Genomic DNA, 27,890 nt, shown 5'->3' on the forward strand with positions numbered 1-27,890 from the left:
CTTGTTTTTGCTGAACATAGGTTTGTCGGAGACTTGTTTTGAATTTTACAATGAAAAATCACGCATCCTACCTTCATATATATATATATATGTATATATATATATATATATATATATATATATATATATATATATATATATATATATATATATATATATTATATATATATATATATATATATATATATATATATATATATATTTATAAAACAAGAGCTCATATGGCACTTGTGACGAGGCCAGAAGAGCTAAGAGCCAAGAGCTCACATGGTGTGATTTTTCTCATTTCTTGATTTAAAAGGAAAATCAAAGGCTTAATGCCGGTCGGGATTTAAAATAAGAGCTCTGAGTCACGATGTCCTTCTAAATATCAAAATTCATTAAGATCCGATCACCCGCTCGTAAGTTATAAATACCTCATTTTTTCTAATTTTTCCTCTCCCTTTATCCCCCCAGATGGTCGTATCTGAGAAAACGACTTAATCAAGTCGATTTGTGCAGCTCCCTGACACGCGTACCGATTTTCATCGTCCTAGTACGTCCAGAAGCACCAAACTCGCCAATGCACTGAACCCCTCCACCCAACTCCCCCAAAAATAGTGAATCCAGTACGGTTACGTCAATCACGTATCTACGACATTTGCTTATTCTATACACCAATCTTCATCCCGATTCCTCCACTCTAAGCGTTTTCCAAGATTTCCGATTTTCCCCTCCATGTCCCCCCAATTTCAACGGATCTAGTCGGGATTTGAAATAAGAGCTCTAAGACATAAATTCCCTCTAAACATCAAATTTCATTAAGATCCGGTCATCCGTTCTTAAGTTAAAAATACCTCAATTTTTCTAATTTTTCCAAATTAACATCCCCCAGCTCCTCCAAAGAGAACGGATCTGTTCCAAATATGTCAATCACGTACCTAGAACTTGTGCTTATTCTTCCCATCAAGTTTTATCCCGATCTCTCCACTCTAAGCGTTTTCCAAGATTTCTGTTTCCCTCCTCCAACCCTCTATGTCCCCAGATCCAATTCGAGTCGAAAACGGAGCATCTGAGACATAAGATCCTTTTATATATCAAGTTTCATTAAGATCCGATCACCTATTTGTAAGAAAAAACCCCAATTTTCACGTTTTCCAAGAATTCCGATTTCCCCCTCCAACTCCCCTCAATGTCACAGGATCTGGTCGAAATTTTAAAGAACAGCTTTAAAAAGATCCTTCTAAATATCAAATTTCATTAAGATATGATCACCCGTTCGTAAGTTACGAACACCTAATTTTTACGAATCACCCCCCCCCCCAACTCCACCAAAGAGAGCGGATCCGGTCCGGTTATGTCAGTCACGTATCTTAGACTTGTTTTCATTCCTCCAATCCAGTTTCATCCCAATTTCTCCGCTTTAAGCATTTTCTGCCCCCCTCCCATTGACGTTGGATCAGGTTGAGATTTAAAATGAGAGATCTGATTTACGAGGTCCTTCTAAGTATGAAGTTTTATGAAGATCTGATCACTTCTTCGTAAGTTAAAAATACGTCATTTTTTCTAATTTTTCAGAATCAACCCCCCCCCCCCAATTCCCCCAAATAGAGTGGATCCGTTATAATTATGTCAATCACGTGTCTAAGACTTCTGCTTATTTTTACCACCGAATTTCATCCTGATCCCTCCACTCTAAGCGTTTTCCATGATTTTAGGCCCCCCAACCCCCCCCCCCCCCAATGTCACCAGATCCTGTCGGGTTTTGAAATAAGAGCTTTGAAACACGAAATCCCTCTAAACATCAAATTTCATTGAGATCCAATCACCCGTTCGTAAGTAAAAAAATACCTCATTTTTTCTAATTTTTCAAAATTAACACTCCCCCCCAACTACCCCATTGAGAGCGGATCCGTTCCGGTTATATCAATCATGTATCTAGGACATGTACTTATTTTTCCCACCAAGTTTCATCCCGATTCCTCCACTCTAAGTGTTTTCCAAGATTTTAGGCTTCCCCCTCCCAACTCCCCCCCAATGTCACCAGATCCGGTTGGACTATAAAATAAGAGCTTTGAGACACGATATTCTTCCAAACTTCAAATTTCATGAAGATCTGATCAACAGTTCGTAGGTTAAAAATACTTCATTTTTTCTTTTTCTCCAAATTAACCGGCCCCCACTTCCCCCCCAGATGGTCAAATTGGGAAAATGACTATTTCCAATTTAATATGGTGCGGTCCCTGATACGCCTGTCAAATTTCATCGTCCTAGCTTACCTGGAAGTGCCTAAAGTAGCAAAACTAGGACCGATGGACAGACCGACCGACCGACAGATTTTGCTATTGCTATATGTCACTTGGTTATTACCAAGTGCCATAAAAAGGAAACAGAAACGGAATAGCTTCTTTATTAAGAAGACAGAATATTATTTGTCTATCTTCAAGGGTGGTTGAAGGCCTGGCTTCAGGATGGCTTCAGACCCGTGGAATTGAGCAGCCCCATATGAATGAATAAATGAAACCTGAAACAAACTGTAGTTAAAACAAACCATGAAGTTGAATTTCTACTTAACACATTTTTACCACAACTGGGATCGGACATCCAAAAATCTCTAAGGACTAGAGTGTCCTTTCCACTTAACATAAAAAAATTGTGTTTTGAATAAATATGTATCCTCCTTATGACACTAAAAATGAGCTTAAATACTGCTCGAGCTTTCAGGGATGATTTTTCTTTACAATTAAAATAAATTACCGAGTATAATTTGAGCGAAAATTTTTCGAAAGCGAGTCGGGAGGCTGACGTTACAACAAACCACCTAAAGGTTAGAATTTCACTCAAAACTAATTTGTAATACAAATTTCTATTTTCAGTAGTTTTTTTGTGTTTTTCCCTTATAACATTAAAGAAAATTAAATCCCACTCATTAGTCCTAGAGTTCATTTTTTTTTGTGTACATCTGTATATTTGAAACAATCTGTTTACTTTCATTAATAAAGTACAATAGGTTTTATCAAGATCTATTCTTTTAAATCCACTTGTTTCAAATGCATAGAAGATCGAATGATTTATTGATTCACCGGCATGAAAGATCGCTAGCCCGCAGCAAACCAAAACATTGCCTCATGAATTAACGTTTTAAGTATGTTATTTAGCTATGATTTTTTTCAACAAATTTTTTAAGTGTGTTTTTTAGCTATGATTTTTTTCAACAAACAGGCAGTGATATGAAAATTGTCCTTGAAAATGATTAAGCTGAATCAAGGCCATATCTAGGGGGGGGGAACCCGGTTTTGAACCCTCCCCGAATTTTTCAGGCTAGTAAAAACGTAACAAAAATATGAATAAAATGTTTTTGATACGTTTTTTGAATTTTGTTTTGTAACGCCATCTCACCTAAAAAAGTACCTCGCTTCCTCAGAACAAAAATCCTGGATACGCCTTTGAGCTAAATTGAAAGTAATTTGTTTTAAGAAATCGCTTTCTTATTTCATGTAAACTTGTTTTTTTTTCTTTTTCTTATGCTATGACAAATAACAATCCAGTGTTTCAGCAAAGTGCAAATGACACTTTAGTTATTGGGGGGTCGGAAGCATGGCAGTTCTCTTGCTGTTGATAGTGTCTGTTTGTTTCAAGTTTAACTTGGCTGTTGATTTTAATATCCGTTGATTTTAAGCTCAGTTCTTCGATCACTGTAATCTCTGTTCCTTTTGTAGTTTCCCTTGATTATACGTTTAAGAAATTTTCCGTTTTATAGTTTGGCTTGATTATACATTTCAATTTCTGTTTATTTTAGGCTTATTAGTTTATTAATACTTTCATTTAATTTCTACTAATTTTTTGTTTTGCTTATTATATGACTTTACTTTTGCTCTTTTTAGGTTTCTTTGAAATTTTTTAACATATCTTTTCACTTTATAAAATAAAAAAAGAATTAGATTTTAAGTCATCAGAGAATAATTGATTATGCAACACTAGTGGTAGTAATCAACTCTCCTCTCCTAAAAATGGTTGTAATTCCTTTTAAAGTAGTCAAAAATAGTGATCAGGTATTATTTCTCCTGGGATACTGTTCCATTAGGTGACCAAACGTCTAGAAAGAAAAGGATAGTATATTATGGATTTCAAGTTATTTGATTCTGCTCTTCAAAGGGCTAGATTAGCATGTGTTTTACTGGGACCTATTTTTGAATTTTCCGCTTTACAGTTCATAATTATTTTTCTTAATTTATTCTTGTCAAATACTGAAGAGTTGGACGCTTCAATTAAAAGTAAACCAGGAATCTAGAATACCAGATCAGAAAAAAAAAAAAAAAAAAATGACGCACTGAATTAGGAGCAGAAATAAAGGCTCTCAGTTGTGTAGCGAACCAAAGCTACTCCCATTACTTCTTCTCCACTACTATGCTGGCAGCAATTGTTGCTAGAATAATCATTTGTAAACTGTGCTTAGAAAAAAGCATTTCTCAATATTCAAGGTCATAACTACCGCATTTAGTTTAATTTTCTCAGTCATTAAAGGGACATTTTCAACCTATGAAGTCGAAATGAAATCTTCTGGAAGTCTCAAAACGCAAGCGGTAAGGTCAAATATACTAGAGATAGATTCACAGGTAGGGATAAAACTAAAAAGTCGTATGCACCCACCGTCACTGTCAGCGGACACTGTCTGGGGCATCGTTACAGGGAATGGTCTCCTAAAAATCAGAAAGTCATAAAATTTGCGCCAAAAACTCTTTTCTTCTTTCTGAAATAAAATAGTGTCATCTCTGTACACAGATAACATTTAATCTGTAATCTATTTTTGATGATAAAGGAATATGTGTGGAACTCTCCAGAAAGATCATATTTCACGCATTCTAGGTGTCCAGCTGTTGATTATCCAATTTGCGGCTTTTCTTACCCCCACTGTTTCACAACCAACAGCATTTATTCATTAATTTATTCGTGAGCAAACCATGCCTTAATTAGCCCCCTAAAAGGTTACATTGCTGGTGGTATATATAAATAATGTTTTAAAGGGGACCAGAACCGAACGTTTTAAGAGTATCAAGTTTCATTTTGGTTTTACAGAGCTGGTGATGGTTTCTAATCCCATCATCAGGATTGTGTTCAGGGGAGGTGCAAACACGGCGGGAGCAGCGAAAATGTTAAAAGTAGAATAACCAAGGCTCAGGGTGTTTTTTCACAGTTAAAAAAAGTTTGGAAGAATAGGAAGAGAAGTCTGCAAACCAAGATAAGAATATTGGAAGGTAGAGTGATGACCGTGGTCAAATATGGCTCTGAAGCATAGGTGCTTCGAAAAGCGGATGAAGATTTACCAGATGTTTTTCAGAGAAATTTTATACGGATTGTTCTGAGTGCCCGGCTGACTGACCGTATTTTAGACAGTAGGCTGTACGAAAAATTTGGTTCAATCCCGCTTTCTAGGTCTATAATGAAAGAAAGATTGAGATAGCTAGGGCACGTTTTGTGGATGAAGGTTGACAGATTGCCGAAGATTGTACTTTTTGGCCAACCGTCTAAGGCTAAACGGAAAGCAGATCGTCATCGTCTGGGATGGGAGGATCTTATAAAGAAAGATTTAAAGGAAATGGGAACTTCCTGGGAGGGTGTAAAGAGGGAGGCTTTGAACAGATTGGGATGGAAGAGGATCGTGCGTAGCTGTGTTGGCCTCAGGTGGCTTGGTGCACCAGTGAGTTGTTAGTAGTTGTAGTAGTACAAAGTGTAACCCCCTCCAAATTTTTGTCCAGTAGCAAAAATTGACACAAACAAATTTTTGATACGTTCTGTAAAGAAAACAAGAGTTAAGAGCTCATATGGGACTTGTGACGAGGCAAGAAAAGCCAAGAGCTCATATGGTATGAGCTCTAACAAAATTCTAAGAGCATTTATATTGATTTAAAAGGAAAATCAGAGGCTTAATGCCGGTCGAGATTTAAAATAAGAGCTCTGAGTCACGAGGTCCTTCTTAATATCAAAATTCATTTAAGATCCGATCACTCACTCGTAAGTTATAAATACCTCATTTTTTCTAATTTTTCATCTCCCTTCTGCCCCCCTCCAGATGTTCGAATCTGGGAAAACGCTTTATCAAGTCAGTTTATAGAGCTCCCTGGCACACCTACCAATTTTCATCGTCCTAGCACGTCCAGAAGCACCAAACTCGCCAAAGCACTGAACCCCATCACCTAACTCCCCCAAAGAGAGCGAATCCAGTCCCTTTACTTCAGTCAAGTATCTACGAAATTTATAAGCATTTTCCAAGATTTGTGGTATCCCCCAACAGCTCCCCCCAATGTCAACAGATCTGGTCGGTATTTGAAATAAGAGCTCTGAGACATGAGTTCCTTCTAAATATCAAATTTCATTAAGATCCGGTCACCCGTTCTTAAGTTAAAAATACCTCAATTTTTCTAGTTTTTCCAAATTAACAACCCCCAGCTCCCCCAAAGAGAATGGATCCGTACCAATTATGTCAATCTCGTATCTATAACTTGTGATTATTCTTCCCGTCAAGTTTCATCCCGATATCTCGACTCTAAGCGTTGTCCAAGATTTCCAGTTTCCGAGATTTCTGTTTCCCCCCTCCAACCCTCTATGTCCCAGGATCCAATTCAAATTAAAAATTGAGCATCTGAGACATAAGATTCTTCTATATATCAAGTTTCATTAAGATCCGATGACCTATTCGTAAGATAAAAATACCCCAATTTTCACGTTTTCCAAGAATTCCGGTTTTCCCCTCCAACTCCCCCCAATGTCACAGGATCTGGTCGGAATTTAAAATAAGAGCTTTAAAGCACAAGATCTTGTGCTTTAAAGTACAATTAAACAATTTTGTTTAATTGTACAAGACTAAAAATAAAAGTCGCATGATGATTCATGTGTTCAAAGGGCATATAATTTTCAAGAAGGCTGCGGAAAACTTCTTTCTACTTGCGCAGCCTTCTTGTATGACTAGTAGCAGAGCCTGTCGGACGAGAGGTAAAAAAGAAAAAAAACGTAGCGTATAATCTTTAATAGGGACTGGAGAATATTCCTTTACCCCAGCACAAAATTTGAGGTATCCTTGTTCCCCTTGCGTAAAGTAGTCTAAGATCACTTTTCACTCCACAAATACAGCTTATACTAAAAAAAAGAATACAGTTGTATCCTTGATATTCACTTTTGACCAACGAAAAAAAAAACTGACCTAGCTCGCATCCCTTAAATTCCACATTTGTCTATTTCTTGGAATTGAAGATTTTCAAGAAATAAAAAGCAATATTATGGCTCAATTTGCTCGGGCCTTTGGCTTTCGCACACTTGCTACCATGTCGTCAATTAGTGTTCGCTTGGACGTTGCTCAGGCCTTCGATCGATGCAAATTTGACATTTTCTTCCGCCATTATGGTATCTTAAGTTTTGAATCTTGTTGTTTATAGCATTTTTTTTCAAGGGGGGGGGGGCTAGTCCTGACTCGTAACTTTACTATGTCTCCCAAAATATTTAACAGAGAAGTGTTGCGAATGGAGGAAGACTATAAAAGTCCATAAAGTGGGTTTTTTGCTGGTAATGAGACTCACAGAGTTGGTTATTTTTTTTTATAAATTCCTGCTTTATCTGAAAACTTTGCCTTCTCAAGATGATGGTCAACCTGGAAGGGACGAGAAACTCACAAGTGGGAAAGATCTGTTACGAACGAAGCTAGATTAGGCACACATATCTATTTGTCTATAATTTTGAGGGGGAGGTGGTCACCTCAGTCAATACAGACGCATTATATAGAACCTATTTTGAGTTACTTTTTGTACTATTGCTATAACTATGGCTTAAAATGATATGGCTTAAAGTTTTAGAGCGGTGTAAAAAGGCGTTCCCATAATGTGAGCAAATATTTCATTCCTCGAGCACACCTTTGGATAGACACCAATGGAATGTTGGTAGGTTAGAGAGTAAGTCCTAAGATACATTCTAAGTCCTATCTCCGTATAAATTACGACTTAAAAAGGGTGAAAAACTAGTTACAGTCTTTGAAACAGTAAATAACCAAAAATGGTTTGTTTTAGTTATTTTGCTTCGGATATTTGATTATACATTGTACCCTTTTTTTAAGATGAGAGATGGTTGTTTGGAGATTGCATAGTGTTTCGTCTGTTTTTTTTTTTTTTTTTTCTTTGCATATTTCTTTGATTTTGAATGAATAATTATCATTTATTTGTTGTAGTTTTGCTGCTGAACAGGGACATTTTAGGTCCCTAAATTGAGCAGCATATTATTGATTGTGAGGGCAATTTTAGTAATTTTTTTTAAATGAAATAAACGCATACCTACCTACCTACTAGTGCCAGGGCAATATCCAGGATTTTGTTCTGGGGAGGGGGGCTACCAAGATAATTTTGGGTTATGGGGCTTATCAAAAGGGGGTTTCTAGCCAGTTTCTCCCCCTCCCGCGCCTGTATAAGTTTCTTACTAGAGATGAAGGTGAAAACAAAGTGTCTAATGTTCCTTTCCTTTAATTCAATTTTAATACCAAAATAAAATGTAATTTTTCAATTAATGTTTCTGCTAGATTTGTATCGTATTCTCTTACAAACTCGTGGTTTTCTCATGTAAATTGCTAACAGTAATAGGCTGCTTTTCGAACACAATTTCTGTTAATTGTCAAATAAACTCAAATAACCAAAAGAAAAAGCTACTGGGAATAGTCTTTTTCTTATTCCCAGGGGTAATCTTATCGACCCAGTGGCCCTAGAATGTCGCGAGAGGGCTCAATCGAATTGAAATTAAAAGCTTTATTGTCCTTTTTAAGTGACCAAAAATTTGGAAGGTAACTAGGCCCCCTCCCACACTTATTTTTCCCCAAATTCACCGTATCAACATTTTGCGATACCCATTTTGTTCAGGATAGTCGAAAAATCTAATAAGTCTTTGAGGATGAATTAATCCCCCTCAGTCCCGAGGGGAAGGGCTGCAATCTATGAACTTTACCCGTTGTTTACATATAGTATTGATTATTGGGATGAATACAGACGTTTTCAGGGGGATTTTTCCCTGGTGGGGGGATCGGAGCAAGGGGTTACGTGGGAGGATCTTTTCGTGGAGGAATTGCTGATGGGAGAAGAGAGTTTCCATGAAGGGAGCGCCGGATTTTCCAGCATTATTTAAAAAACATTCAGAAATAAAATATAAAAAACAAGTTTTTTCAACTGGAAGTAAGGAGCAACATTTAAACTTGAAACGAACAGAAATTATTACTTATCTGAGGGGGTTCGTCCTCTCCTCAATACCAGGCTCTTGATGTCTTTTCATTGAGTTTTACCTCTCTTTGTTGTTGTTTTTTGTTATGGCTTGCCAGTTCGGTTTAAGAACTTTCAAATAGAAAAAAACAAGTTTTTTTTTAACTGGAAGTAAGGAGCGACATTAAAATTTAAAACGAACAGAAATTATTCCGTATATGAAACGGGGACTCCCCTCCCCAATCCCCCGCTCTTTACGCTAAAGTTATTTTATTGTTTTAAAAAGTAGAGCTGTGAGAAAGAGTCAAACTTTGGCGTAAAGAGCGGGGCGTTGAGGAAGGGACAGCCCCTTTCATATACGGAATAATTTCTGTTCGTTTTAAGTTTCAATGTCGCTCCTTACTTTCAGTTAAAAAACTTGTTTTTTTTTATTTAATCTTGTATTAAAAAGATGCTCATTTAAGGTTCTTGTTCCGTGTGGAACATGCTATTTTACAACAAGCCAACAGCTGTATCGATTGGACAAGATTTCATAATATTGGATTAATTAGTTTCGGATCTATTAAATCAACCGACCTTTTCTTATCTAAACATACTTCGATAATAGAGAAATGTTCTTATTTCTCCAAGTATTTTGTCTATTTTCAACGTATTTCCGAATCAAATAAAATACAAAGCAATTTTCAGATATAGGATGGCGAATAAAACTGAATCTCACCTATTAAGTGATTAAATAAAAAAAACAAGTTTTTTCAATTGAAAGTAAGGAGTGACATCAAAACTTAAAACGCACAGAAATTACTTCGTATATGAAAGAGGCTGCTTCCTCATCAACGCCCCGCTCTTTACGCTAAAGTTTTTTACTGTTTTAGAAAGAAGAATTGAGAGAAAGAGTCAAACTTTAGCGTAAAGAGCGGGGCGTTGATGAGGAAGCAGCCTCTTTCATATACGAAGTAATTTCTGTGCGTTTTAAGTTTTGATGTCACTCCTTACTTTCAATTGAGAAAACTTGTTTTTTTTATTTAATTTCTGAACGTTTTTGAATCAATGCATGTTTTGATTTTGGCTCTCCGCAGAGGAATAATCAAAACGAAATTTGCATATTTTTTTTTTTGGCTCAATGGCTTTCTCATAATTTTGATCGAATGATTTTGAGAAAAAAAGAGCGGGGGACGAAGCCTAGTTGCCCCCCGATTTTTTGGTTAATTAAAAAGGCAACTAGAACTTTTAATTTTTTACAAGTCTTTTTATTGGTAAAAGATTTACGTAACTTATAAATTAGCTTACGTAAAGAACTTTTGTATTCTCATGTTTTTATTACATATATGAGGGGATTCGCCCCATCGTCAGTACCTCGCTCTTTACACTAAAGCTTAAATTTTATCCCAATGTATTAAGAATGACCCCCTGAATCACAAAAGCCGTAGAATAAGTAGTTGAAATTACCGAAAATACTTTAGCGTAAAGAGCGAGGTATTAGAAGGAGGTGAGCCCCTCGTATGGGTAATAATTTCTGTTTGTTTTAAGTTTTATTGCTGTTCCTTACTTCCAGCTGAAAAAGCTTTTTCACTTTAATTTTTTAATTGTTTTTTTTTAAATAATGCTAGTAAATCCTGCTCTCCCTTCATGGAAATTTTCTTCTCCCATTACAAATTCTCGAAGGAAAGTTCCCCCAGCATATCCCCCTCTTCTCAACCCCACCCCCAAACCAAAAAAATCCTCCTGAAAACGCCTGTATACTTCCCAATAACCATTACTATATGTAAGCACAGGTCAAAGTTTGTAACTTGTTGCCCCTCCCACGGGGACTGTGGGGGAGTAAGTCGTCCCCAAAGACATAGTTATAAGGTTTTTCGACTACGCGGTTTTTCGAATAAAATGGCTATCTCAGAATTTTGATCCGTTGACTTTGGGAAAATAATTAGCGTGGGAGGGGGCCTAGGTGCCCTCCAATTTTTTTGGTCACTTAAAAAGGGCACTAGAACTTTTCATTTCCGTTAGGATGAGCCCTCTTGCAACATTCTAGGACAACTGGGTCGATACGATCACCCCTGGGAAAAAAAAAAAAAAAACAATAAAACAAATAAACACGCATCCGTGATCTGCCTTCTGGCAAAAAATGCAAAATTCCACATTTTTGTAGATAGGAGCTCGAAACTTCTACAGTAGGGTTCTCTGATACGCTGAATCTGATGGTGTGATTTTCGTTAAGATTCTATGACTTTTAGGGGGCGTTTCCCCCTATTTTCTAAAATAACGCAAATTTTCTCAGGCTCGTAACTTTTGATGGGTAAAACTAAACTTGATGAAACTTATATATTTAAAACCAGCATTAAAATGTAATTCTTTTTATGTAGCTATTGGTATCAAAATTCCATTTTTTAGAGTTTTGGTTACTATTGAGCCGGGTCGCTCCTTACTACAGTTCGTTACCACGAACTGTTTGATAGCAAAATTGTCGTCTTGAGTTCAAGTATTAACAATGTGGGAATGAAGAATATTACATACCAAATGCTTGCACGGGGAACATAAACATTAAAGAAAAGTAGCGCAGTCTGAGAGGGGCTGTGGCTGAAAATACATCGACTCACTCAGCAAAAAAAGAAGTAAGTTTCCAGTCTCAACGAGTACTCTGGAATGAGGTTTTTTGATTCTTCACTATACAAAATGACAAAATAACGGGTTTAAAATTTTGCCAGAATTTTGCGAGAAATGACTAATCCGTCTGCGCCCAAGTTGAATTGGGATACCCTCATTTTAGCTTATTGAATCCACAAACCATCTAAACTAATCCCGTGTTTAATAAGCTAATTACAAGTAATTTTTGTGATTTTTTTGCGTTAAATAGGCAATTGCGATTATTGAATTGTGTTAAATAGCTCTTATTGAAATTATTAAATTATTTATTTGCCTAATGTGTGTCAGACCTCAGTAAGTTGCAGTTTCATTCTTTTTTAAGTTAAATAAAAATAAACAAGTTTTTTTAAATGAAAGTAAGGAGCAACATTAAAATATAAACCAAACAGAAATTACTCCGTATATGAAAGGGGCTTTTCCTCCTCAACGCCTTGCTCTTTACGCTAAAGTTTAACTCTTTCTCTTAACTCTATTTTTAAAACAATAAGAAACTTTAGCGTAAAAAGCGGGGCGTTGAGGAGGAAAAGCCCCTTTCATATATGGAGTAATTTCTGTTCGTTTTAAGTTTTAATGTTGCTCCTTACTTTCATTTAAAAAAAACTTGTTTTTTTTATCCAATTTCTGGACGTTTTTGAATTATTGCATGTTTTGATCTTGGCTCTCCGCACATAAATAATTAAAACGAAATTTGTATATTAATTAATTGCAATCAATCGTAAGATTTTGAGAGAAAAGGAGCGAAGGAGGAGGCCTAGTTGCCATCCAATTTTCTGATTACTTAAAAAAGTAACTAAAACTTTAAATTTTTTACAAAGGCTTTCATTGGTAAAAAATATACGTAACTTACGAATTAATTTACGTAACGAACTCCTATATTCGTATGTTTTTATCGCGTGTATGAGGGGGTTCAACCCTCGTCGATACCTCGCTCTTTACCCTAAAGCTTAAATTTTGCCCCAATTCCTTAAGAATGAGCTCTGAATCACGAAAGCCGTAGAATAAATAGTTGAAATTACTAAAAATACTTTAGCGTAAAGAGTGAGGTATAACGAGGAGGTAAGCCCCTCATATGCGTAATAATTTTTTTCGTTTTAAGTTTAATGCTGCTCCTTACTTTCAGTAGAAAAAAACTTTTCATATTTATTTTTTCATTGTTTTTTCAAATAATACTAGAAAAAAAAATCAAATAATACTAGAAAAAAAAATCCCCCTGAAAACATCCGTACACCGCCCAGTAACCATTACTTTATGTAAACACAGGTCAAAATTTGTAACTTGCAGCCCCTCCCACGGACACTGCAGGGGAGTAAGTCGTCCATAAAAACATAGTCATTAGGTTTTTCGACTATGGTGAATAAAATGGCTATCTTAGAATTTTGATCCGGTGACTTTTGGAAAAAAATGAGCGTGGGAGGAGGCCTAGGTGCTCTCCAATTTTTTTGGTCACTTAAAAAGGACACTAGAACTTTTAATTTCCATTAGAATGAGCCCTCTTGCAACATTCTAGGACCACTCAGTCGATACGATCACCCCTGGAAAAAAAACAAATAAAAACAACAAATAAACACGCATCCGTTATCTGTCTTCTGGCAAAAAATGCGAAATTCCACATTTTTGTAGATAGGACCTTGAAACTTCTACAATAAGGCTCTTTGATACGCTGAATCTGATGGTGTGATTTTCCTTAAGACTGTATGACTTTTAGGGGATGTTTACCCCTATTTTCTAAAATGAGGCAAATATTCTCAGGCTCGTAACTTTTGATGGGTACAACTGATCTTGATGAAACTTATATATTTAAAATCAGCATCAAAATGAGATTCTTTTGATGTAACTATTGGTATCAAAATTCCATTTTTTAGAGTTCCGGTTACTATTGAGCCGGGTCGCTCCCTGCTACAGTTCGTTACCACGAACTGTTTGAAAATAGAAAGTCCTTGGTGTATTTATCTGTAAGAGTAAATACAAAATATTTGGTTAGAATCTTTCTTAAAAGAAGCTATGGAGCTACAAGATTTTAAAATGAAATGTTTTTTCCAACTATAATTTTTAGTACAATAGGAACAGCATTGACTTATAGGGTGGGGAAGTTTGACCACTAGACTTTGACCGTTTCTTCCAACTTTCTAATTACTCCTGTAAAATAAATTTTGCGGTCAATCTAATAAATTAAATTGTTTTTGTGGCCAGAAATATCAATATGCAAGTTTCAAGAAAAACAAATGTGATTATTTATTATTGTTTATTAATATATAAAACGGGAAGAAATAATGCTTGTCGCTATAGACACAAAACAAGAAATAAGCTAATTAGCAACACTTTTAAATGTTAGAAAAAAGCTCGTTTTATTAAATAAAGAAAGGTATATAGGATAATTCCTATAGCTATGTTCAAACTGTGTTCAATAGAGCATATTAATTTAGTTATTTATTATATCTACCCCGCCCAAGAAGTGAAGTTATGTTTATCATCCATAATTCATAATATGCAGAATAATTGTAGCTAACAGATTTTGCATGCAGCCCCACCATGCTTTCCCTCAACCGCCCTAATGTGCAAATGTATAGCCCAAATTGTATATTTTCCATCTAATTCTCTTGTTTTTAGAAGGACCAGAAGGACTAGAAGGACCTTGTCACTAGAAGGACCAGATACTTACACCATTTGTCTTAGTTGTTCCAGATCTATTCAATCACTGAAACAAAATTTTGGTATTATCTAGGTTTCTCTTGAAAAATTAGCTAAAAAGAAAGATTTTCCAGGGATTTTTGTTTTATATTCTAAATAATCAAAAGATAAATTTGTCTGTTACCAGGACAAGTAGTATACGAATATCTACGATAAGTAAAGGTTTTTTTTCCTCTGGAAGGGTTAAATACGGTTTCTCCTAAAAACGAAGATGATAATCCGCAGAATTTGCAATTTTACAAATTACAGATCATAAAAAACTAGAATATTCAATCACGCAACTTTTTACGAGATCTTTTGATGGTATTATTTTGTCAAACACTTATGGGGTAAATAGATAAAGTTGACGATATTGAGCCTGTTCTTTAAATCATCAAAGTTCTGAGACCTTACATCGATGATCTTACTTCTTTCATTTTTTGGTGTTGTTATGGTCCTCAACAAGTTCGCTTCCAGGATCTGAATTATTATTGGTGTTATGTTTTATCTATTTGAATTGAATTTCTGCTCAGATACCCGTTTTGCTTTATCAATGTGATCTTCCAGCTCTCAGATTATTGTTATTTGCTTCATCAAAGTGCTAAGATCCTAAAGCTCACTGCCAAACAGTGCATTGAAGAGCAAACTTTGATGACAATCTTATTGAAGTCTCTAGACCACTGATCAGAATGAAGAAAGATGTTTGAAAAAGAACAGCCAGGTGTCCTCAGGGTTTCCTTGAGATATTTTCTGTCAAATGATGTATGATCTGAGCACTTTGAAGAGTAAAAAAATGGGTCTATTATTAGTTTGAACGGTCTCTGATGGAAACTGCAGGTTGAATCATCAACTTTCGCCAAGTCCCAGTTGAGAAAATGCCGAATAAATTTGTCGGTGGGCACGGTTAGTTTTACAAAATTTGTCATAAATTAGTTCCCTAATATATCCAAGTGCTGATTCACTTTTCATATGCCTGTAGAACACCAAATAAAACTCAGAATTAAAACACAATTCCTTTACAGGAGCCAGATGGCGTGTTAACGATCTTACATACAGAATTTCAAGATATCCATCAAAGTTAAAAAGCTGGACGTTGACATCGAAATCGCCAGAGCCTTTGATGTATGGGCCAAAGCTACACAATTGAACTTTTTCAAAAGGGAAACAGGCGGAACTCATATCGAGATAAGGTATTCTCAAATTAAAATTACATAACAATAAAAATGTTCGGGTATTTAAAGAGGAAGTGCAAAAACTATATGAAGTAATTTACACCTAGATGAAATGTAGAATTCGATCAACGTCGTATCCAGGTGGAAAGGGAGGTCGGAGCTTGAACCCTCCACCTCGTAATTTTCGTCCGACTCGTAAAAGCGTAACAAAAATGCATACAAAAAAATTTCTGATGCATGTTTTAGTTATTTTGTAAACTCCCCGAAAAATTACCCCCCCCCAATAAAAATCCTGGATACGCTGTTGGATTCGGTATATCTATTTGTATTCTATAATTATTCTAACAATTATAATCCGTCTGCATGGAAACAGCTAATAAATATTACTGACTGAAGGGAAAATATTTTCCATCTTCCCAAAATAAATTTTTTTGAGTCTGCCTATTCCTCTACCCCCCCCCCCCAGAAAAAAAAACAATAAAGAAGTTTTAACCTGATCCTTCTGCAGCGAGACGAGACAGGATATGCTCTTATATGATGATCAGAAACTAACTAGACTTCGATTGTAAATATACATCGGGGAAATGTTGACTTCGGCCATACTTTTTAAAGCCTCACATGATTGGCTTTGTTTTACGGATGCTTACCAATTCTATAAAGTAAGATTAACTGAGGTAGAAATAGACTACCTAAATTTTACTTACTGAATTGTGCTGGGAAGATGATCTATTTTGAGCTTCATGGCAATTATTGTTTTAACCTTTATTCATGAGCTAAATCACTGAAGTTGATTTGTCCTCATTCTGTTAGCATTGAAAAATGTCATATTTTAGACCGTTACATACATTTATGTACCTTTTATCTTTTGAAAAATCAACACTAGCCTACTCAAATGGCATGTATCTGTTCAACAAGAAACTTACAGAGGGGTGAAGGGCTCATTCCCTTTTTATTACCCCCTCCAAAAAGCTCATATTTTTCAGCTTTCTCATATAATTTTTTTGAATTTTCAAACAGTTTTCCTTATTTTTGTTGATTATTGAGGTTTTGTCTTCCCCTGTGAAATGTCGCTCCGTAGATACAAATTCCTATTTATCCACCTATAATGTCAACCTCGACAGTGGTCAAGTCCTATCTTCACCCATAGTGGCGAACTCCATATTTAAAGCAATTTATCCAAAAATTGTTCTTAAATATTTTCATATAATACCGTGTAAATAAGAAAATAAAAGCAACAGGGTTAGTTTTGTGTTTTTTTGGGGTCGACAGATTTAGTTCCCAGAGTAGATTCAATGTGAACTAGATAATAGCATTTTATATTTCTGACTCAAGTGCATAATTTTCCTTATAAAATTAATTTTGACTCTCGTTCATTGTTTTAGTTCAAATTTTTGTTTCATTTTAAAAATTGGTTCGCCTAAGTGACACCTACAAGATGAAAAATAATTATACCCCTAAGACCAATGTTTCAGTAACTAGGTCGTTCCATTGCAAGCAGTGTGCATTGTTTTGTGGGTTGTTATTTTTTTTTCACATTTATTTAAAAATAGACGGTTATTACAGGTTTGAAAACTATTAACATGAAGATGACGACCCATTTGATGGTCCTGGAGGCACTTTAGCCCATGCTTTTCCTACAATCTTAGGCAGAGATGCCCATTTTGATGACACAGAAACCTGGACCATAAATAGTTATGAAGGTAAATATTTTACAACCTTCTTTTTAATCTACTGTATAGGGCTAAATTTCCAAACTATTTTTAATTCCTTTCCCTATATATAATAGTGCCTAAAAATAAAGAGCATGTATCACCATTCTATTCACGATTTTCAAAAAAAGCGGAAATGAAGTTTTCAACGTTTGACCAAGAATATATTTTTTTTTCTTTTCAAAAACCAAGATAAGAAAAAAAAGTATGAGTCACAGCTTGAAAACGACTAATGCAGCTTTATAAAACAAAAAATACATGAAATCAGGCTGTGAAATGTTTTCTGGGCCTAGCAAGACTAGTTTCCTAAGAAGAATGTACGTTCGTACAAATGTGAGAACCAGTGAATAACAAGACCTCCAAGAAGACTCTTCAGGGTTTAAAACACAACTTTTGGAAAACACAACTTTTGACATGAAACCATTTTGGTGTACTTGGGCTCGGTGATATCACTTTAATTTCAACGGTAGGCCCAAAGAGTGCGGGAAATCTAAAAGACCCGAAACTGACCCTACTGTCGAAAGAAATAATTAATAACCCCGTTTTGCATTTTGTTCCACCCTAATCTAAGCCATAACTACAGTTTTTATGTATTTTGAAATAAAGGGGAGGGTTCAGGAAGCATAATTGTCCCCAGCAGGCCTATTATTTAAAGTCAACTATGCCTTCTCTAATAGCTCTAATTAACGTCTAAACTATTCCCATTACGCACCAAGGGTGCCATTTAGGGGAATCATGAATGAGTAGAGTAGGCTGTACCAACCTTTAGAGTTATAAGATTAGCAGAACAAATGTAAAAACATGGTACACGATTTCTTGGAAATGGTATGGTTTCTTTTTGTATTATTATCTTTTGTCCTTTCCCCTTGAAAAATGGTTAGTTCTTCCCCTCCCTGAAAAAGAACTGACCCTATTTTACGAGTGGGAAGAGTAATTTACGATTGCTGTATATCTCAAAGGCAAATTCTTGTTTATACATATCTGAACTTGTGATATGAATCTTACGGGAAGCTTGAACTTACAAATATATTTTAATACAATAATTCAAACTGAATTGATGAAACATGTATGTAACTTTTTAAATATATTTATTTATATCTATAAAATGAGAAATCACCCAACAGGAAAAAACCATGTTTCAATGTCAAATGTTTAACAATAACAGTCAATGTTGTTTAACAGTATTCTTTCATAATGTGTACCCTTCTCGTGGTATTGTTATGCCCTGCTTTACCTGCTGTTTTACAATCATAGGTGCACACGGAAATAAGGTATAGGAGTAATCATCCTCCCTTTGAGGACGCTTAAAATTCCCACCCAAGAAGAAATCCTTTGATCCCCCTCTCCTCAGAATTGGATCTCTACGTGTCTGCCTATGAAATCTTTAGAACACTGGTTAGTTTCTTCTGATTAGTTTAGTTTCTTTGTTTCTGAAATGTAATCAGCTAATAGGCGCATTTCTCGAAGGTATTTTAAAGTGAAAGAATATCCAAATGTCAAAATAACATTTTTCTGAACTACAGCCTTATGCTAAAATTGCGAACTTCTAGTTATTGTTCTTCAGACTTCTGACGAATATCAAAATTATAAAGAAATATATAAAGAAACGGGGAACAACTACTTACTGCAAGTAGTATAGCAATAATATTTTAAATGGCCTAGATCGCTGAGATCTTAGAACCAGATTAAATTTAGTCGGATATAAGGTGGTAAAAACTAGTCTTTAATTTTACCTAGTCATAAAATTTAAGTATTTTTCAGGGTTTTTTTTTCTGGCTACTTCTTTTAAATTTATTTTCGCAAGCTTTTGTTCACTACAGTTAACATAATTGGATATGCAGGGTAAGGAGGTGTAGATCTGGACCCCACTTACCACATATTCATTCTTCACCATATTTTTTTCAGCGTACAGTGAGTTTATGGAGACCAAAACTGAAGGGCTCGTAAACAAAGCTGTTTTCGGAAACTGTGTCTAAAAAAACAGATGGCTCTCAAGAAGGCAAGGGCCCTCAGTTTCAATCTAGATGAGCTAGATCTAAAATGAAGAGTAAAAAATAGCAATTTCCTCTGCTGAACATGTAGTCCTTCAAACAAACATTTTGAACAGATTTATTCCTTGCAGCATTATTGTTTTTAAAGCTAAAATTTTCTTCTAAGCTGGGTTAACTATTGATCCCTGCAAAATATAAGTCCTATTACTACAGTGTGTGTTTGGGGATGGTGGGGTCTCAGACAATGCCCTTCCTAGAAAATTTGAGTTTAAGCTCAATTTGGTTGAAATAGCCATATTGTAACTTTCATTCGATGCCAATCGAAGCTGTGACGAGTTCAGTAATATATGAAACGTCGAAAGAGTTTCAGGATACCGTCCAATTGGTTTTACTTCCTTGAAATGCCATCATAACTTTCAGCTTACGATTAAATGAATCTCTCTCCTCCCCCTCCCAAGTGTTTACATCGTCTCTACTATATAATGAGATTGGAAAAATATAATATTTTGCTCATTACCAGGTTAATACTACTGCGTTAAGGCACTTTATGATAAGGTTATTGTCGAACACTTTGCTTAGCCATTTTTAAAAGTTTTATTCGGAGAATTATTTTTATTGAAGTTAAACTCTTAGAGGAAATTTCTAATACTATAGCCGAGAGATATATTTTTTGTAATTTGTAGGTACAAATTTATACCAAGTAGCAGCGCAAGAGTTTGGTCATTCTTTAGGTTTGGAACATTCTAGAATTCGCTCAGCTTTGATGGCACCATTTTATAGAGGCTATGAACCGACCTTGGAACTAGACGTCAATGACATTCTAGCTATACAGGTGAATTTAATTTTTCTATTCAATTTCGATTTCTTCAGGTTAAAATGTTAAATTTGTTTAAACATGTAAACTGTGGAAGCAGCTCAGCTAAAAAAATCTCTCCCGCCTATTTAAGGAATTGCTTAGCTTTAATGGACTCGGAATAAAATACAAAATATACAAACGAGTACTAGGTTCAAACGATCGAATGACGGTGTAAGATATTAATGGGTTGCATTCAGATATGTCCATGAACTTTAAAATACTGTAGGCTGTTATGAAACACAGGGGATAAAGGAGGGGAAACCCCTTAAGAAAAGCTTTGTGGGGAGGATATCTCGTAAAATTAGCCAAATTTACGCCTACTAATGCATCGTAATTTATCCCTATTGCTATTATCGTTCAGACCAGTCTCTGGCAACGTATATAAGTTGATTTTAAGATAAAGCATGAGCAATGCGTCAAAATTTATAATATCAGAATATCCACTTCTGCTACTACTAAAAGTAGTCAGAGCACCAAGCCTCCAGAGGCGAGTACAGCTGTACACCTTCCCCCTCTACTTTATTTTGTGTTGACAATCCCTTTAGAAGCACTGAAGATCCATTTTTCCCTTTGCTCCATTTGAGAACGTTGCCACTTGCTCTATCAGGGCCAGATATGGGGGGCTAGAGGGAGCAAGCGCCACGAATGGCATGCCTGGGGGTGGCAAAACAAGCTTAAATTGCAATATTTTTGCGCAAAACCTGTAATATTTACAATATGGGTGGTGCGGCAGGGGGTGGAAAAGTCTACATTTGCCCTCCTTGAGAAAAAACCTAACTCCGGCATTGTGTTCTATATTTTTTATTGGAACCTCTTAAAAACTCATGACATTTTGATTTCGATTTGGCAGCGTACGATATTTGGCAATCTAACATTCTTCTTTGAAACTTGGCCAGATAAAAATGCAGAAAGAGTTCCAATTTATTGCAACAATAAATGAAGATATTGAAACCTTTGAAAACCCTTCCCAAGTTATTTGAATTTTTTTTTTTTTTTAGCGAACTTTAAAGAGAACTTTAAACTCAAATCAAATTTAAACGGACAAAAATTACTCCTAGCATGTAAGGCAACCTTAAAATGAATGAGAATTGCAATAAATAAATCTCGTATCGTTTACTGAAAATTATGTGGTAAGAAAATAATTAAGAAAAATATTGCCATATTAGACTAGTAAAGCTAGAAGAATTGATGCGAGTAAATGACTTCAGCAGTATTTGTGGAGAGAAAAATTGTATAGGAGCAGTTGTATTAGCAATAGTGGCTGTTGGAATCAAACAGTTTGTGGTAACGGACTTTAGTAAGGAGCGACACGGCTAAATAGTAAACGAAACTCTAAAAAACGGACTTTTTATGCTAAAAGATACATCAAAAGAATTGGATTTTCATGCTGATTTTAAATATATAAGTTTTATCAAATTTAGTCTTTGTCATCAAAAGTTACGAGCCTTAGAAAATTTGCCTTATTTTGGAAAATAGAGCGAAACACCCCCTAAAAGTCATAGAATCTTAACAAAAATCATACCATTGCATTCAGCGTATCAGAGAACCCTATTACAAAAACTTCAAGCTCTTATCTACAAAAAATGTGGAATTTCATGTTTTTTGCCAGAAGACAGATAACGGGTGCGTGTTTATTTGTTGTTTTTTTGTTTTGTTTTTTTCCAGGGGTCATCATATCGACCAATTGGTCCTAGAATATAACAAGAGGGCTCATTCTAATGAAATTAAAAGTTTTAGTGCCCTTTTAAAGTGACCAAAAAACTGGAGGGCACCTAGGCCCCCTCCCACGCTCATTTTTTCCCAAAGCCAACAGATCAAAATTTTGAGATAGCCGTTTCGTTCAGCATAGTCAAAAACCATTATAACTACGTCTTTGAGGAAGACTTACTCCCCCACAGTCCCGGGGGTAGGGGCTGCAAGTTGCAAACTTTGACCATTGTTTACATACAGTAATGGTTATTAGGAAGTGTACAGACGTTTTCAGTTTACAGACGTAATAATCATATTATGAACGTATAGATACAAGCATGGATAAAACTACTCTGATTCGTCGTCTCTGCCTCTTGTTTTGTGGAGTTTGCCAGCTTGATAAATGAATAAATAATATACTACATACTTTTAGGCTTAAATATTTGAATCTTTTCCGAAGTTTATTTTTCACTTAAAATAAAAGCCACATGCAATATAAAATATAGTATAAAATGAAACATTATCATTTCAATTTTGTTGGAGCCGTTGGAGCTCTTAATTTCTAACTTCCTCTAGCCGTGATATGTAATCTTTAAGAGCTGTTCCAGAATATTGCATAGCTTACCGCTATTGTGGCAAATGTTTTATTTTGCTGTTCTTGGTATTTTTAGGCTTATTTTTCATATACAAGTTCAAATGACACATTTTTGTGATCCTGCCTTACTCATGTTTTATCGTGATACAATATTTTTGCCATCATTTAATAGCTAAATTTTAGTTTTGTCCATCTACATATTAAGTATTTGAAATTTGTTTTATTTTCTTTTAGATTGAAGAATACCTTAAAAAGATTGAAGAACCCGTGAAAATAGAAAACAATTCATATTTTATATGGAAACTTGTATCATCCTCTATTATTAAGTCTAATAAAAATTGTAATTCTGGCTCAATGTGTGTTTATCTGAAACTAGTAAGTCTAAGGATATAAATGTATTTTCCTTCCAGTGCACAAGCTACAGATGTAGGCTCGTTGCAAAATTGCAAGTTCTAAGAAGAGCATAAGCCCTTAAATATTTGAAGTGTTTCCCAAATTTATTTCCCCTTTAAAAAAAGAGCTACATAATTATGTAAGAAACTAATAAAATGGAACTTTAAAGATTGTCTTGTAATTGACAAGACCTGGGACTATAGACCTTGACGCACCAAAAGCAGAATAATCATATTATGAGTAATGGGTAAAACTACTCTGATTCGTCTCCTCTGCCTGTAATCTCTAAGAGCTGTTTCAGAATATTGCATAGCTTGCGGTATTGTAGACTTCCTTCTTCGCAGCTTTCAAAGCTTCTGGCCTAAAAAACAAAACAAAAAAAAAGCTAAGAGCTCATATGAACATTGTGACGAGGTCAGAAGAGCCAAGAGCTCGTATGGCATGAGCTCTAGCAAAATTCTAAGAATCAATAGATTGATTTAAAAGGAAAATCAGAGGCTTAATGCCGGTCGAGATTTAAAATAAGACCTCTGACACACAAAGTCCTTCTAAATATCAAATTAATTAAGATCCGATAACCCGCTCGAAAGTTAAAACTACCGCTTTTTTGAAATTTTTCCACTCCTTTCAACACTCCAAGATGGTCGAATCGTGGAAAACAACTTTATCAAGCTAATTTGTGCAGGTCCCTGACACGCCTACCAATTTTCATCGTTTTAGCACATCCAGAAGCACCAAAACCACCAAAACACTGAAACCCCCCACTAAATTATCCAAAGAGTGGATCCAGTCTGGTTACTACAATCACGTTTCTACGATATTTGCTTATTCTAACCACCAAGTTTCATCCCGATATCTCCACTCTAATTTTTTTCCAAGATTTCTGGTGTCCCTCTCCAACTCCTTGTAACGTTACCAGATCTCTTCGGGATTTCAACTAAAAGCTCTATGACATGAGCTCCTTCTAAATATCAAATTTCATTAAGATCTGACTACCTGTTCTTAAGTTAAAAATACCTCAATTTTTCTCTTTTTTTCGGATTAACACCCCCCCCCAGCTCCGCTAAATAGATCAGATTCATTCCAATTATGTCAATCACGCGTCTGGAATGTGTGCTTATTCTTCCCCAGTTATTTCAGCATAGAAAATCTAGTCTGGTTACTACAATCACGAATCTAGGATATTTGCTTATTCTACCCACCAAGATTCATCCCGATATCTCCACTCTAATTTTTTTCCAAGATTTCTGGTGTCCCTCTCCAACTCCCTGTAACGTTACCAGATCTCTTCGGGATTTCAAATAAAAGTTCTAAGACATGAGCTCCTTCTAAATATCAAATTTCATAAAGATCTGACTACCTGTTCTTAACATCAAGTTTCATCCCGATCTCTCCAATCTTAAGTGTTTCCAAGATTTCCGGTTTCTAAGATTTCTGTTTCCCCCCTCGAACCCCCTATGTCCCTGGATCCTATTCGAAATGAAAATGGAGCTTTTGAGACATAAGATTTTTCTATACATCAAGTTTCATTTTCCAAGATTTCCAGTTTCCCCCTCCAACTCCCCCAATGTCACCACATCTGGTCGTGATTTTAAATAAGAGCTCTGAAGCACAATATCTTTCTAAATATCAAATTTAATTAAGATCTGATCACCTGTTCGTAAGTTACAAATGCCTTATATTTTCTAATTTTTCTCAATTACCCCCTCCCCCAACTCCCCCTATGAGGGTGGATCCACTCCAGTTATTTCAATAACGTATTTAGGATTTGTACTTATTTTTCCACCAAGATCCTGATCCCTCCACTCTAAGCCTTTTCTGAGATTTCCGGTTCCCTCCAACTTCCCCCAAAGACATTAGATCCGCTTAGGATTTAAAATGAAATATTTGAGTTACGAGGTCCTTCTAAATACAAAACTTCATTAAGATCCAATCACTCCTTCGTGAGATAAGAAATACCTAATTTTTCTCTAATTTTTCAGAATTAACCCTCCCCCTAACTCCCCCATAAAGAGCGGATACTTTCCGGTTATATAAGTCACATAGCTAGGACTTTTGCTTTGTTTTTCCACCAAGTTTCATCCCGATCCCTCCACTCAAAGCATTTTCCAAGATTTTAGGTTTCCCCCTCCAACTCCCCCCAATGTCACCGGATCCGGTCAGAATTTAAAATAAGAGCTCTGAGACACAAAATCCTTCTAAATATCAAATTATATTAAGATATTCTATTTATATTCTATTTTTCTGAATTAACCGTCCCCCCACTCCCTCCATATGGCTGAATTGGGGAAAAAACTATTTTTAATTTAATCTGGTCTGTTTCCTGATACGCCTGCCAAATTTCATCGTTCTAGCTTATCTGGAAGTGCCTAAACTAGCACTACCGGGATAGACAGAAGGGCAGACCGACCGACAGACTGACAGAATTTGCGATCGCCATATATCACTTGGTTAATACCAAGTGCCATAAATACTGTAATTTTTCTATTTGGCAATGAGGAGAAATAGATGTGTTTTCAGAAATTTTATCCTGTCTTTTTGTCAGGTAAGAATTGGAGTAAATTTTTCTCACCTGGCCTGAAAAGCAATTACAATCGAAAAGTCAAACAAAAATAATAACAGCAGAAACAACAAGTTTTTCAAGTGAAAGTGAGGTGTAACATTAGAATTATATGCTGTCCTAAATGTGAGGGAGGTTTTTACCCTCTCCTCCACTTTTCACGCCAAATCTTAGCTCTTGAATCGAAAAGTAAAGCCTTTGGAATTACCCAGTAGTTATAGTTATATTTGTTGTGTTCTAAATTATTATCGGGAAGCCCAAATTGAATTTTATTTGGAATAGTAGGGTGTTGAGACGAAAATGACCTCTTATATTTTGGATTATTTCTTTCCGTTGTATATTCTAACTCTGCTCTTTATTTTCTTTAGAAAAAGTAGTGTTTTCAAAATTAATTTCTGTTCGTTATTGACATATTAGATATTCAAATCCGTGGCTTTCCTGTCTTCAATGGACAAGTTGCACAGCTTCCCTTCCCCTTTTTGTTCCTCTATTTGTGCCGAAGTTTTACTTTCAAATCTAATATGCAACTTCGGTTAATTAAGTTGGTTTATTTCACGTTTAAATTATTGGAACTGATGTGTATAGCAACAATTCAATATTAAGTGTGTTGGGGCGGGGAGGGTTAAGATGGGGTCGAGTAAATGTTTGAGGCTCTAAAAATATGGGATTTTAAAAAGGATTAGATTTTTTTTAATCTAGTTAAATCTAATTAAAGAATATTAATTAGAGATATACCTAACATTTCAAATGGTCTCCGACAAGTTTTGCCAAAATCCTTAAATAATCTTAAGATGTTGTTTGGGACATGCCAGCATACGTTGAGGAAGGGGCAGTCCCTTTGAAAATTTAGCCTTTTTCTTAAATTAATTCAATAAAACTTCGAAAAGAGAAGTTTTCTAAAGAAAAGTAAAGGCCATATTAAGCTTAAAAGAAATAGAAATCTACAATTACTCAAACTCAAAAAGACCCAACATTTCTATTAAAAAATAAATGAAACCCGAAATTAAAAGAAACAAAATAAACAATTATAGCAAAAAACAAACAAACAACAGGTACTAATATAAATGAACAATTAAATCTTAAAACGAGTAAATCTGAAGTTAAATATGAAGATCAAGCTTTAAACGATAAAAAAATTTGTTATTGAAGCATAAATGAAACCTAAGACGAGGAAAAATTAAATAAAAATGATGGCAGACAACCATACAATAGGTACTAATGTAAATGAGTAAATAAATCTTAAAACGAGTGAAAATTAGATTGAATATACAAATCAAGCTTGAAGCGAAAAAATTTCTTTGAAGCAATGAATTTCCCTTCACGAGTTTGGGTTTTGCCTCCTCTCACAGTACAAGCCTAACATTTGCTTCTTCATTGGCGCTTTACTGAAAACTATATGTATTTTGAAAAGTTTTGAAAAGTACAGATAAGATCGAACTGAATGTTTGATGTATAATGCTATTAATTGCTGAAAGATCATCAGTTCAAGATTTTATTTCACTGTAATTTTGATTAAATTTTCTCTACTGAAATAACTGGAAAAGAAAATTTTTATAATATAATTCGTTTTCAGTGAAGCACCAATGACGTTGTAGGTTTTAGATACACTTAGGGAAGGGGGCAGCATCCAAACTCTTTTTTGAAGTGATACTATATTTGTCTTTAACAGTCTTTAACAGTTTCTAATCTTTGTTGACTAAGTAGTCCTGCAAGAAATCCTTGAAAAATGGTGTTTGGTTAAAGAAAAAATTGAATAATTGGATGTACCATCGAAAAATTCCCAAAATAGAAGAAAAGTTAAGACCAAAGAGTCTTGATCTTGAGCAACGGATTTTTCAACAAATTCAACTTAAAAAAAATCAACTTTTTTGCATTGGACTGGAAACACTGAATTTTCTCCTTTCAATTTTCTCTCCTCCCCCCCCCCCCTCCCCCAGGGGTGACTATATTGAACAAATTGTCGAAGAGTGTTGAAAGAGGGCCAATTTAAATGGAAACAACATTGCTTAGTGTGCCTTAAAAACATAATCAGCGCAATAGAATAAATAGAATAACAGAATACCTAAATAAACAGCGATAAGGCGCAATGTATTAAATTTTTCATTATCAAATAACATTTAAATAATTGATTATCTCCTTTTTTCAACAAAGAGGCATACTTTTTAAAAACTAGCATTTGATTATCTCCGTAATGAGTTCTTCAGTACTATAGACAATTAAAATCAAACCAATATCAATAAACATTTGCAGCTGCTACCTGCATATCTCGTATAGTCGATTTTTATAGAAAATTAGATTTAAAAAACAAGTTTTTTTTAACTGCAAGTAAAGAGCGACATTAAAACTTAAAACGAACAGAAATTAATCCCTGTATGAAAAGGACTGTTACCTCCTCGCCACCCTGTTCTTTACGCTAAA

At 35.2% G+C, this 27,890-nt stretch overlaps 2 protein-coding genes across 8 annotated transcripts in view; one reads left to right on the plus strand and one right to left on the minus strand.

Annotated features, from left to right (window-relative positions):
* The window catches only part of LOC136030327 (zinc finger MYM-type protein 1-like), a 93,640-nt gene that overhangs the window by 52,462 nt on the left and 13,288 nt on the right, over nt 1–27,890 (minus strand). The window contains exon 2 of one of the 3 annotated variants that reach the window (XR_010618248.1): nt 16,173–23,273. The gene's annotated coding sequence lies outside the window, so the exon portion shown is untranslated. Of the gene's footprint in view, nt 1–2,317; nt 2,504–16,172; nt 23,274–27,890 lie in introns of those variants that run through there. The other 2 variants (XM_065709237.1, XM_065709236.1) reach the window with 2 other exon arrangements.
* The window catches only part of LOC136030328 (matrix metalloproteinase-25-like), a 122,309-nt gene that overhangs the window by 46,633 nt on the left and 47,786 nt on the right, over nt 1–27,890 (plus strand). For all 5 annotated transcript variants that reach the window (XM_065709240.1, XM_065709242.1, XM_065709239.1 and 2 more), the window contains 3 exons: nt 15,530–15,697; nt 17,243–17,379; nt 20,063–20,211. In XM_065709240.1, coding sequence (XP_065565312.1) covers nt 15,530–15,654 — 125 coding nt within the window. In that variant the 3' untranslated portion in view covers nt 15,655–15,697; nt 17,243–17,379; nt 20,063–20,211. The remainder of the gene's footprint in view (nt 1–15,529; nt 15,698–17,242; nt 17,380–20,062; nt 20,212–27,890) is intronic.

The sequence above is a fragment of the Artemia franciscana genome, chromosome 8 (assembly GCF_032884065.1).
Source record: "Artemia franciscana chromosome 8, ASM3288406v1, whole genome shotgun sequence".
NCBI lineage: Eukaryota > Metazoa > Arthropoda > Branchiopoda > Anostraca > Artemiidae > Artemia > Artemia franciscana.